We start from the raw sequence: 13507 nt of genomic DNA, 5'->3' as shown, positions 1-13507 counted from the left end.
AGAAAAAAGGCAGGTTCAGAACTGAGATAAAAAGTTAGGAAAGGAATTCCCAGGAGTCCAAAACAACAGAATCAAAAGTAACATTTTGACACATTGAAGCTCCAATTAGTCAATGATCTGTGTTTAGTGGAGCCAAACGGAGCATCTTCCAACTGAGGGATCTCTTCAAACAGTTTAGTACCTTTATTAGTCATTCTGTTTTAATGATAGATGTCATTTCAAGACTCCTTAAGAAAAGAAACTCCATTTATTTATTCAGCAGGAATGACAACTCTGTTAAGATATTTGAAGAATCTGCAGGGTATCCTAAAATATTCAAACAAACAAAACTGGTGTAAAATTACATCTTTAGAGAAAGTTTGAAAACCAAAAATATCCGAAATGTTTTTAATTTACCAATAAAAAAGCTGAAGACCAACTCCACTCATCCTTTGATCTATTTTGGAATTTAGAATTTTTACTAAGATTATGCTGTTTTTAGCCAATAGTTTCTGCAGAGCAGCAGCAGTTCATTAGAAATTCATCTTCAGTTGTAGGTGGAACTGAGCGCAGAGCAAACTGAGAGCTGTTTTGTTTCATTCTCTCCCACTAGCTTACAGCTAACATTAGCGGTGTAACAAAAGTGGCGATTTTATATTGGAGTTATCCAGCCATACAGTTTTCATCCAGCTCAGACGAGGAAAACAAAGACAAACATGGATCTATGTGTCTGTAACGCCTTGTTCACACCGGACGCAGAAGCACTGCAGAACATTCGGCGCCCTTGTTAACCTGTGGTGTAGTTCACACGAAGCACCGCGGTCCTCTGCAGCCGGCTATGAAATGTAAATTTTTCAAATATAACCAATTTTTCACAATAAAATACCACTATTGACAAATGTGATCATATTTTTGGATGTAAACAGACTATAGACATGAAAATAAACACACAAAAAACAGACACTGAGACACACACACAGGTGAACATAGTTTGCTGACTACTTGGCTGTTGTGAACTGGAGGTTAACCAGGTATATCAGAATGGAGCGGAGCAGGGAGCCTGTACCCCGCCCAGCTTATTTATGCAACAAATCAGCTCTTTTTCAAATAACATTTTTTTACGTGTGTTTCTGATTCAAAATTATTTGAATAAATAACTACTCAGAAATGCAACTTCAAGCTTTTTTCCCCTAAACATGTCCTCCATCATCAGAAAAATGCCACAAGAACAGTTTTATCAGTTTTAGTCAGTTTAATTGAGAAAAGGGTTTTATTTTTGAGTGTTACTGCATCTTTGTTTCTATCTGAGAAACATTCTGTTCTTCTGTGTGTGGACTGATGTCACGGGTGCAGCCAGCACATTTTAATCATGAGCGGGGATGAATTTGAGGAACAGAACGGATTAGCCTCACGTTGCTAACAAGCAGATTTGTTGATAATCAAAAGCAGGTCATTAAGCGACAGAGGCCCAGTTTGGTCAACATCATTATCCCGATTACAGTTTAATTATAATCTTTAGCATGTGCTCATTCAATTAAGCTTTTTTCCTGAACTTGCACTTTTTAATGCTTTATTTAGCAACTTTGAAAAAGACTAGATGTGTAAGGCAGACTTTCCATGTGTTCATCCTTCTGCTTTCATGCAAATTTGATTTCATTAATCTAACTATAATGCATCCAGAAGTATATGTCCTTGTTTTAGTATTTGCCTTAATCAAAATAACTATCTAAAAACAGTAATTTTAAAGTAAAACAGTTTTCAGTAAAGGAAGAAAAAATGGTATCTTGATATAGAAAAGTTAAATGTCTATGAAGGCCAGTTTGGTGTTCCCAGCAGAGGCATTGTGTCTGTATTAGTGTGTGAAGATGCGTTTGTGAGGCCGGCCCCGTCTGACCTTCACGTCGAGCGCAGCATCCCCCTCTGGCATCGCAGGAGTGCACCGAGATGGACAAGCGGCGGGCTGAGCGATGGCCAGTGGAAGACACTTACATCCCAGCACGCTCACACAGGCCCGTACCATTGGCTGGCTGGCAGCCATGACAGATGGGGGAGTTAGATTCACGGGGGTTGCCATGGAAACCGGCATCAGTTTTACCCTTGAGCTCTTGCATCCTGAGAAACAGGGCGGCTACAGCTCGCAGAGGAGTGCAGCGTGGGCCATTCACGGTTGTTTAGGACTGAGGAAGGGTATCAGGCACTTGACTTTCTAGAAGGAGCAACAATAAGTCGATGATCAGTCATCCAGGTGAAGTTATCTGAGATGGATGAAGTTCCTTGGATGAGGAACGAGTTGTTTCCGTTCTACAAGAAGACATCCTGTTGACACATTGTAGTTTTCCCTCATAGCTTCTCCCTCATCGTCTTTTTCTCAGTCCCACCCACATTAATAGTGGCTCAATTTTCTGTTTCTTTGAACAGCCTCGTGATTTTTACCATTTTACTCCAACTCTTTGATTCCAGACTTCGACGTTATAAAGCAGCAAATGAGAAAAGGCGCTGAGACTGAGTCTAATGGGATCAGACAGCCACTAAAAGCCTGACTGCTGCTCCTCACCAATCCAGCAGCACCACATGGATCATTCCTTCCACAGCTCTCCTGCCTGATATCTGGGGGTATTTGTCTTCATTGTGTCAGCCCGTGTGCAGGCACACTCTTACCTTTGTTTCCCTCCCACATTTTGGTGGCTCATACAGTCATGTGCCGCATTTAAAAACGCTATCAAGACCTCCAGCGAGAAGCTTCTTTTTTGTGTCCCCTTTTACCCTAAAACTTTCTCTATGTGCTGCCATGCCAACTGTTTATTCCCCCAAAGGAAAAGCCTGATTGAGCTTTTTACAGGCGCGCAAAAAAAGATGAAAAGAGGTTGATGAGGATGTGGAGGAGAAAGGATGAGGAGGTTGAAGTGCTTCCTTACCTCAGTTATTATAGGAAATGTGGGGAATATAATCCTCCTCCTCATTCCAGTACTTTATTACTCAGCCTTTAACCGCACAGACAGCAGTGAGGACGTCAAGACGAAAGGAGAGGATGTGCTGCTTTTGAGCTACAGATACATCTGTAATATTTACATTTTGGGGGCGGAGGTCGCATCATGCTACAAACAAATGCTAGTGCAACTAGTGTATATATATATTACTTCTCCTTTTTATTCTTGCTGGTCAAGTGGGAAGTTTTTAGATACTATCCATCTGCCCTCATTCATTCATTTTTCTGAATTCAGAGCAGGAATGACACAAGTCCTTCACAGAAAAGGTTCTAATTGATGTGCCGAGCTTTTATTCTGGTGATTAAATTCGGCAGAATAAAAGCTCATTTACCCACCTCCTGCTCTGATTATCATTTGTTTCATAACTTCTCCTCAGAATCATTTATTTATGGGGTTCGGCTTTATTAACATCTCCGTCGTGTTTCTCTTTCGTCTCTGCTGTTCGTCCGCCTTAAAGGTTGAATCAGCAACACGTTCATGTTTAGCTTTAATTTTAATGATACATTCCACGTCCCATTTATTTTACATGTTATAATTCCCAGGATGCAGCCTATTTTTTTTGTTTGTTTTGTTTTGTTTTACCAAATTCAGAACAAAGACTTTGATTTACGATTTACTTTGAGAATATTGTGAACTTGAATTTGTCTTTTTCTTGTGTACTCTGATCTTCATGGGGCCAAACCATCTTATCTTCTTGTGTTTGTTTTTTATGCCAAACCGATTTTCATTTGACATTGATCAGATGATATTTTTATTGATCAGTCGTCTGTTTTATGCCGCTCTGAAAGAAAAAGAAATGTGATCTCTGTGAGGGAATCTCGTTCTTTACAGCGTTTCTGTTTGCTGTATTCAGTCTTTCTCTTTCCTTACATCTCCAGTCCTCACAGCTCAGAAGCTATGAAATATAAACATGTTTCTGCCTTGATGCTGAATTCTAAAGTGGATGTAAATGTGTTGCAGATATGGATTATTTTTGCACATTTACCAAACATCTGCAGTGAATTCATACGTCTATGTGGGCTGATCTAAAGATGTCCCGGTCAGATCTGACTATGTTCGATTTTGAGCATCTGCCGATACCGAATCCTGATCCAATAATTTTGTAAAACATTTCAAAAGTGAACACATTTCATAAACAGATACAGGATTTTTCTTATTTTTTTTAGTAACTTTCTTTTGTCATTTAACACGTAAACAATCAAGGAAAAATAGCTAATAAAAAAATAGGTGATTGTTAGTCATGTGAGAAAGTTTGATGTCTGTAGTTTTATTATCTTTATAACTATTGAACATTTTTCATCAGATGTAATTCATATTTACATGAAAAATCATCAAACAATGACTTGCCTCCAAATCTATTTTTGTAGCACAATTATGATACTGAACATTCCTGGTAATCTCACATAAGTTTACTTTTTTTTTTTTTTTTTTAATTATGGATTCTTTTTATTATTAACTTTTTCCTGGAGCTTGCACTTTATAGACGCTCCCTTGGCATCTGTCTCGCTGCTGTTCTCATTAAACAGAAACAAAAACCTGATCTTTTTTTCTCTTGAAATGTCTTTGTAGGCTGCTGTTTGAGCTAAGAAAAAACACAAGAGACACATGCTGTCAGTTTTAAATGTTTTTGAAAGAGAATTCTGAACCTGTGAATGTTTTGCTAACTTTATAGAACTTTTTTAAATGGAAAGAAAGAAGACTCATCCGATTGGTGTGTGTGTGTGTAATTCTTGAGACTCACAATGCATTTTGTGTATAGCTTTATGTACTTGCAATTATGTACAAAAATAACATGTACACTCAGAAAACTTTAAATTACAACAGCTTGAAACTCAATACAAACACAAATCTTTAAAATCAAACCTCATTCACGCATAAGTTTGATGTCAGACTCTTTTCCCGTCTCAAAGATTTGTATGTTGTTGTGATGCGTTTAAATGCTGCAGGAATGCCGGGTCATCAAAGTTTTCTTATCAGCCGCTATGAAATAAAATTCTGAATAATATTTGGTGAAACTTGACATTTTCTCACTTTCTTGAACAGATCTTCTTCTTCTTCTTTTCCTTTCGGCTTTTCCCTTCAGGGGTCGCCACAGCGAATCAGTTTCCTCCATCTAAGCCTGTCTTTCTTGAACAGATATGCCCCGATAAATTAAAAACTCTTAGGATCCAGCATTCTAGCAGCATTTAAACGCATCACTTACACACCAATCTTGGAGACGTGAAGAGTCAGATTTGTGCGTGAATGTGGTTTTGTGTGTGTTTGTATCAGATGATCCATGTGTACTTTTTAAAGATTTGTGTGTATAGTTATTTTTAAGCTGTTGTAATTTTAAGTTGCACATGTGTACATTTATTTTGTATTTTTTTTTTATTACAAGTACAAAAAGTTACGCACAAAATTAATTTCAGTTCAATTCAGTTTTATTTATAGAGCCCAATATCACAAATAATTGTCTCACTGGGCTTCATACCAGTAATTGTACAGAAGCAGAAGGTCGGTCATAAAATATAAACTTTAGCTAATTACTAAACTAAACTGGTTATCCCTGCCCTTACAACCTCCTTCTCCATTAGGAAAAACTCGAAAAAAAAACCTGGAATCTGAAATCTGAAAGAGGAACAACACATGAAGTGCACTGCACCAAACAGAAGCAGAGATAGCTAAATAATAACAGAGGAGACTAGAGGACAGAACCCCAGTGTGCCGTACTTTCCCCAGCTTCAAACTGTATTGTATGAGTTACAACTGAAGAATTACGCACACACAAATTGGATTAGTCTATTTTCTCTACGTAGTTTTAGTGTCTCAAAAGGTGAATCACGATATAACAAGGGAACACTTCAAGGATCTCAAACTCATTTGAATTTTTAATTGTGGCTTATTTCAAGAATCTTTTTTGACACAATATCATCAATATCTCATTTTGCATGTTTCTTGTGTTTGTCCGTGGCATATTGCATCTTATTTCTTCTTTTTTCTAGAGTTAAGATTTACCTCGGATCCGTATTGATCCCCTGCTGTTATTGTGATGAAAGTGAATTAATTGGTTAATCGACTGTAAAATTACCTGTTTTTTGAATATTTTTATGCCATCTTTTCCTGATTTTTTTTGCTTTTGTCTCCTTTACGTTTGCTCTCCACAGTGAGAGGAGGAAGCTGCAGGTGAACATAGCGAGCCCCATCCAGTGCAGCATGAACGGGAGGAAGTGCACCGTCATCGTAGAACCCAAAACCAACCAATCCCAGCCGGACTTCACCAAGAGCCGATCAGGTTATATCCTGGCTGTTCCTGGAAACTGAAAGGGACCCAAGCCAAAAACAGAATCAGTAACCAACATCAGAAAGTAATGATGATGATATGAAGTTTCTTTTTTTTTCCGTTCATTTGTTTTGCAGAGCTGCTGCTTCTGTAACAAAATAGCTTTGTTAGACTGAGGCAGCTGAATCCTCAGTTTCCAAAACCCTGCCAAAGGTTTTTTTTTAAGTGCTACTACAATTTAAAGCACAGCATGATTATTCACCAAAGTTGTGCACTTTTTTGTGTTAAAATCCAAAATTTTGTTAATTTGTTGATTTGTGCAATATTTTTTACATTTTTTTTTGGAATGATTCTTGTTGATCAAGGTGACAGTGGATTTTCCTGCAGAAATTCCCAGCATCACTGATGTTGCATATATTATAAACCAATTGGAAACATGAACAGCTTTTTGTATTGTGCTGAAAAATCACTTTGGTTTGCCTCATGAGGCAAAGACGCTCGTTTTTGCAGAACAAAAAAAATCCAGATTGAGTTTGAATCACAGGGTTTCAAGCAGGATGTGTTGAACATATCCTGTATAAATGTACAGCACAGTAACATCTTCTATATTGTTCCTGCTCTGCTTCTACATTAAAATATTAGAATAGTCTTTCACCCTCATAATCCACTCTGAGTATAAATATCCACTACATTTATATGAGTAAATAACAGATTTAAAAGCTTTCTTCATAACTATTGTGTTTTGTGAAGCTGCAGTGTTGCTGGCCAGTACTGTATCATCCCATCAGCCCAGGATTTAGTCTCATTTCAGTGATCTGCAGATTTCTTTTCATTCTTTGAGGAAGGTTTCTTCTCCTTTATCGCAAATCTGAACCAAACTGAGGGAGTGAGAACTGCACATGTGCAGAAAAGCTCTTAGATTAACAATCTTGACACAGTAGGAGACATTGGAGAGGGAGATCTGCATTCTTAGCAGCAAATCTAAATACATTTTCTCAAAATGTAGAAAGTAAAAAATAATGAATTTGAGTTCCCACATCTGTAACTGGTTGGTTTAATATCAGAGTAGAAAAGATTGTTATATGGGGGCAACAATTTTCCTAAAAGTGTGAAATTTGAAAGAAAACAAGCATATTACATAAAATCCTGTTTACTATCACATATAATAGTCAGCAGCTAACAAGCTAAAGGCTAGCATGGAAGTTGGTGTGTGTTTCTGGACACATTTAGTCATTTTTGGAGTACAAAACATTCATTTATCGTTATGTATTCCACTTCCTTAAGCCAGATGTAACTGTTTATGGTATTTCTATGAGGAGGTAAAAGTGTTCTTCCAGCTAACCACTAAACGCAGCTCAATGGGTTTGTACAGAGGAGGCATCTTTGGTGATGCTGAACATGTTCGGTTCCAGGTTACGGTCCAGTTATTCCTCTATCAAAGCTCCCATGTTGATTCTTTTTCAAAATAAAAGCGGATGACTTCCTCTATAAAATGTTGAGAACTGTGGGGTTCATTCTGAAAGCCCTTTCTCCTCTCAGAACACAGCCTGTAAGAGAATCTGAATTTCTGTCCCACTGTGGACACAACCCACTCCAGGGGGACGAAGATGAAGCCAAACGAAGCGTTTGTGTTTTCCCTTCTTCTGCAGAAGAGGCCGACCTTGTCCCGGTGTTTGATCGAGGGCTTTGAAGCGGAAAAAGAGCTGTTTAGGGAAATCGGTGCATTCATGTTATGGATTATGCGAGTGACATTGATGCTGTTAATAGAAAGCCTTCAGAGGCGCAGGAGCGCGTTTACCAAAGTGCAGCCCTGCATATCCTGCTAACCCTCCCACAGGGTTTCCCTGACTCCTCTCTGCTCGTCATTAGGATGGACTCTGTCACTTCTCTGCTCGCTGCAGAAAGGGGGGGTGGTGAACAAAGCCTCGCTTGGCCTCCTCTCCTCGACTGCTTCTCCTGTGCCCCCCCAAGCCTTCCCTCCTTCCCCACTTTCTCTCTGCTGTAAAATCACTTGGCTCCTTGCCTAGTAGGACTAGCTGTACCATCCTGCAGGATAGAAAAGGGATTTATTTTCTAAAGCTTTCACCTGCCCTGCAGGTAGAAAGATAAAAAAATGGAAGAAACTATAACAATGAACCATTTGAAAATTTGCTTTTTTAAAGATATATACATTTTTTATTTTTATTTTAGAAAAACAATTTATTTTGTTTGCCAAAAATGTTTTTTTTCAGCTTCAAAACACAAATCTGCCAATTATAAAAAGAAAATCACATATTACTTGCACAACTGTATTATTCTTTTCCAAATAAAACTCATAAAGATGATCAGCTTTGCACATAATCATCCATGAACATCTGTCAGCACATGTGAAGCTTCCATTTTCCTCTGCATGGCATTTTTTTTTACTGTACTAGTACTTTTTGGTAAAGGTTTTTGACTAAAATTCTTTCCTTTGTCCTGTAGCCTCCAGTGTGATACCAGAGCTCTTTAAGTTCCTCAAACATCCACATTCTAGTGGGTTTATCTCTATATTTCACTGCAGTAGATCATGTAAGGGAAAGGCTGAGGAGTTATGCAACAACTCTGCTTCCTCAGGTCTCGGTTGTGGGCGGGGTTAGTTTTTGCTTCCATTTATAACTTCAGATCTGCCTTAAAAACCCTGAATCGTCTTAAATCTCCAGTATTTCCTAAAACAGTTCTGCTTTTTTTTTTTTTATTATTATTAAAAACCTACATTTTTTATGATTTTTGACATGGAGCTCTGCTAGTAAATTTTATCTTTAAGAAACTAAAAGTAGAGTTTGTATGATGGCATGTAAAAAGCAGGACAAATGATTGAATTTGTTTTTTGGTTTTGGAATAAATGGGGAAAAAATACTTTGTGTGTTTTTCTTAAATTTGATGGAAGGTGATGAACTCATTATTAAGTAACGGATCCTTAAGAGTAACATTGATGCCCATATTCATTAATTAAAGTAACAATCTTTTCTTATTATTACTTTATGAATCAAACAAGGTTATTTTTGTGCCATTTTGCTTTAATTTTTTTGTTTCTTTGTTTTCTCTTTTTGTTCCAACATTTCTTTAATCAAACCTGAGACAAATGTCCTTTTCCTGTAATTTATTCTGCTCTCGATGGATCAAAAACATCTGTATGCACCAATAATTCCAAATGTGCCTCATTTTTTTAATTAAGTTTCTATTTTGTGTAATATTTTATGATGGTAAGCATAAATAAACTTTAATATCCAAAATCTCTAAAGTGTTTTTTGTGTAAATCCAATAAAAAAAAAAACATTTTATCATCTTAGTACTCGTGCAACACAAACTGATTTCATTCCACGGTGACCTGGAGTCAGCTGGTGGCTTTAACACTTCAGTTCGGCGCTGATCCACCCACAGGTGGTGTTAAGAAGGCAGAGACCCCTACGTCGTTGGCATGGCAACGCCTCTTCCTCCAGCCCGTTTGTCAGCAGACACTTCAGCAGACCTCATCGTGATCTGAGGAAAGTGGGAAGACTGTTTCTTCAATGGAGTGACTAAGACGGACTTGAATGGAGCTAAGTGCTAAATGAGTGATGTGCCTGCAGGGATCAGAGCTGAACTCGTCTGTCTGGATCCTTCTGCATCATCCCGGGTTTCAGCGACAACATTTTTTTTAATATATATTAGTTTCCATTTAGTGCTATACAATATTTTTGCATCAATTTAGTTTATTTCACAACTGAGGAGGTCTAAAAGTACTACACCCAAAGCAAAAAAGATAAATTAATGTCATTAATTCTGATTACTAATGTTTAATTCAGTCCAGATTTTTGCATTAAATCCAGATTCTCACAAATGTTTGCTAATACATCACATAAGTGATCAATAGTTTTGGCGTAATTCCCCCTAAAAAAGGCATAAGTGGAAATGAAACATCCCTGTAAATGTAAGAAACCTCCAGGAGAACCAGACTATATATGAGTGAACATCTACACTGACTGGTTGGACCTTGAGAGGAGAAAAAAAAACATCGGAACATCTGCAGCAACACAACATGTTAGCAACTGCAACAAAAAGACAAGCAGGTAAACGGACAATCCTGGAACATCTGTTATAGGACAAAAGAAATATTAATTAGACCAACAATCATGAAGCAGAAATCTTTTTACACCTATTGTGAGACAAAAGAGATGTGTTAGTGTCTGCAGCAGAAGTGAACATGATGTAGTCCTGTAGAACGACCTTTGAAAATCATTCAGAAGTGAGTCATTGTGAGAAATAAGAAAGTAAGAGCACTGGAACATCTGTTGTAAGAAAAAATAAGTTGTTTGTAGCTAGAGATGGACAAACTCGAAACCTCAAATGTCTAAAGAACCCAAACCAATTTCTGGGTAAATACAGCAGTTAGACGGCAGGAAAGAGACAAAAACATGAATATCTTTAACCTCTTGATGCCTGAATTTTTTTCCAGCTATGAAAAGAAAATATTTCACTTATGTTTAAATAACTTTGCAACTGAAGTGGTTTGATCAATTTTGTATCAGGAGGAATATGGGTGACACGCATTCATTGGTTGGGAAAAAACAGGAAAATACTGCAGTAGACAAGGTGGTGGAAAGTAATTTAACCACTGGCTTTATCAAATAAATAAAAAAATGGAGTTGAAGAATGTTTCTTATTTGGAGATGGTCGTCGTGGAGGCAGAAAGAGGAGATGCATCCTCAACCAAACCTTGAGGAAACTAGCATAACTTTTTTCTACTCCCTCTCCTCCCAGATATGAGAGGCTGGTTTGAAGTCTGCAATCTAAAAAAATCACCAAATTTCCTGTATAATTTGTTTATGAAGCGCCCCCAGTTCTCTGTATGGCCAGGTCTTACCAATCACATATCTGACCAATATTTGTAAAATAAATAAATAAATAAAAAGCCCATACCACTGTAATGCTTCTACCATATTTGGCAGAAGTATTAACTTATTTATTTTCTACCTGCAGAATGTCACTCCTCATCTGAGCAGGTTTCAAAAATCTTCAAATAAACTCCACTTTTTAGTTTTTGGGTCATGGGGCCATCAACCTACAACAGGGGTCTGCAACCTTCAACACTTGAAGAGCCATTCGGGTCGATTTCTCGCCAACCAAAGCCCAGCAGGAGCCCCAAAGTCTGTGAAGATGCTAATAAGATGCTGATTTATATTTATGTTTTTGACACTAACATTATACAATTAAATTAACTATTGCACTTTTTGGCATAAATAATTAACAAACATGAAGAGAAAATAGCTTTTTATGTTAAATAGTTTATAACTTTTGACAGAGCTTTGCAGGACTTCTTTCAAAATAAAAGACATATACACCATAGGATCAGCAGTCGTTAGGATCCTTGTTGAATGATTCATACTGTCCTTCAACTGTTTGTGAATGAGTTGAATACAGTTTAAGTTTATTTACTTTTTTAAACTTTACTACTTTCTAAATTTTCCTTTACAGTTACTTAAAAAAACATTTTGAAACATTTTATTTTAATCAAAGAGCCATATGTGGCTCTGGAGCCGCAGGTTGCAGACCCCCGACTGACCTACACAAACAGGCTTTAATATTTCCCTCTAATGCACGTGTCCAAGTCAAGGCCCGGGGGCCGGATCCGGCCCACCGGATACCTCTGTCCAACCCTCCAGATCAGTTTATTTTATTATTAGTGTCCCGATGTTTTCTTCTTTCTAACTTGTATAATTTTGACAAAATGTATTTTTATGGAGAGAAAAATATTGAAAGTTATTTAATGTTTAAGTTGATTTATTCTGGAACAATATTCCTACCTTTGTTAATATTTATATTTATGTTAAATATTTACCATTTAAAAGTTTTAAAAATTGGTATTCTGCTAACTTTTTGGACTGTTTTGGCATTTACTAAAATTTTTAAGGCTATTTTAGCTAATATTTCAGCTACATGCTAGCTGTTGTGACTAATTTAGGCTTTTTTCATTTTTAAGGCTGTTTTTAAGTTTATCTTTTTCTTCAGCTACATGCTAGCTTTTGGCTAACCTAGATTTTTTTTCTTTTTTTCTTTTCTTCGTTTTTTTGGGCTAATTTCGCATTTAGCTAATATTTTAGCTGGCTATCAGCGTCAGTGTTTTCAGCTATCAGCATTAGCATCTTCAGCAAACAAATTCAGCTTACAGCATTCACACTAGCATTATCACAGGTAATGCTATATATCTAGTTCATAATTATGTTAAACAGTTACTGTTTTAAAGTTTTAAAAGTTCAGTTTTAATGTGTTCACTAAATGTTTATCCGGTTCGGCCCGCGACCTAAGGTGTGTTTTGGATTTTGACCCCTTGTGCGATTGAGTTTGACACTCCTGCTCTACTACCTCTTCCAGCCATCAGGACCAGCTGTAATCAACATTTATCCCAGCTGTCAAAGTTCATCATCTGGATCTCTGAGCTGTCAAAGCTCACTGTTAGTTGACAGACAAAATTACAAAAATATGAATGACTTGAATTGGTCAAATACAAATACCAGTGTATGTCATTATCATAAAACATGCTAAATGTTGGCTTTAACTCGCCTGGGGTGAGCTTGGTCCTCACATAATATTCAACAGAATGTTTAATTCTCATTTCTGTCTCCATTTGTTGCCAACAATGTAGAAAAATTGCTGATTTCTGTGTTTTCTTGCTGTTTTGTCTCATTTCCAAGTAGCTGCAGGCTGCCACAGCCAAGTGAGATGCTGGTCTTGGGGAGAGTCCAGATACCCATGATGGAGGTTAATGATAATTGTTTGAACAATCACAAAGACTCTAAACTAGGAGTCCTTTTTTTTTGGAGGTGTTAACAAGGTCTGTATTGTGGAGCCTGTTTGAGTTGGTAATCCTCCAGGCGTGTTGATACTGCTGACCTGACTAGTTCTTAAAAACCTCCAAAGGTGTTCTGTCTTGAGGTTTTTCTGTTTGTTGTGCCTGATGTGAAACCTAAAATCCCTTCAGACACGTATTGATTGCTTCCCTTAACAAGCTCTTCTGCTTTGAACTGCTGCACTGAACCGTTTCCTTACATGTCCAACACATTTTTACAAATTATTAAGAACTATACTCACTGGTCACTTTATTAGACACACATGTCCAACAGCTTCTTAACACAAAATTCTAATCAGCCAATCACATCCATCTTGCCTTATAACAAGTTCAGGTTTGGTGGTGGTGGTGTCATGGTGAGTTGGATATGTTCTTGGCACACTTTGGACGCTATAGTACCAAATGATCATGGCGACATCACCACAGCCTACC

The 13507-nt window shown here is 37.4% G+C and overlaps 1 protein-coding gene across 1 annotated transcript in view; it reads left to right on the top strand.

Annotated features, from left to right (window-relative positions):
- Window positions 1–9482, top strand: part of myo1d (myosin 1D) — a gene marked incomplete at its 5' end in the record, with an annotated part of 105070 nt that extends 95588 nt beyond the window's left edge. The window contains 1 exon segment of the mRNA XM_024284724.2: window positions 6113–9482. Within this exon segment, the coding sequence (XP_024140492.1) occupies window positions 6113–6269 (157 nt within the window). The 3' untranslated portion in view covers window positions 6270–9482.
- Between the last annotated feature and the right edge of the window lie 4025 nt (window positions 9483–13507).

The sequence above is a fragment of the Oryzias melastigma genome, linkage group LG19, assembly GCF_002922805.2.
Source record: "Oryzias melastigma strain HK-1 linkage group LG19, ASM292280v2, whole genome shotgun sequence".
Classification (NCBI taxonomy): Eukaryota; Metazoa; Chordata; class Actinopteri; order Beloniformes; family Adrianichthyidae; genus Oryzias; species Oryzias melastigma.
The sequence above is the reverse complement of the archived record's forward strand: the minus strand, read 5'-3'. Positions and strand labels throughout refer to the sequence as shown.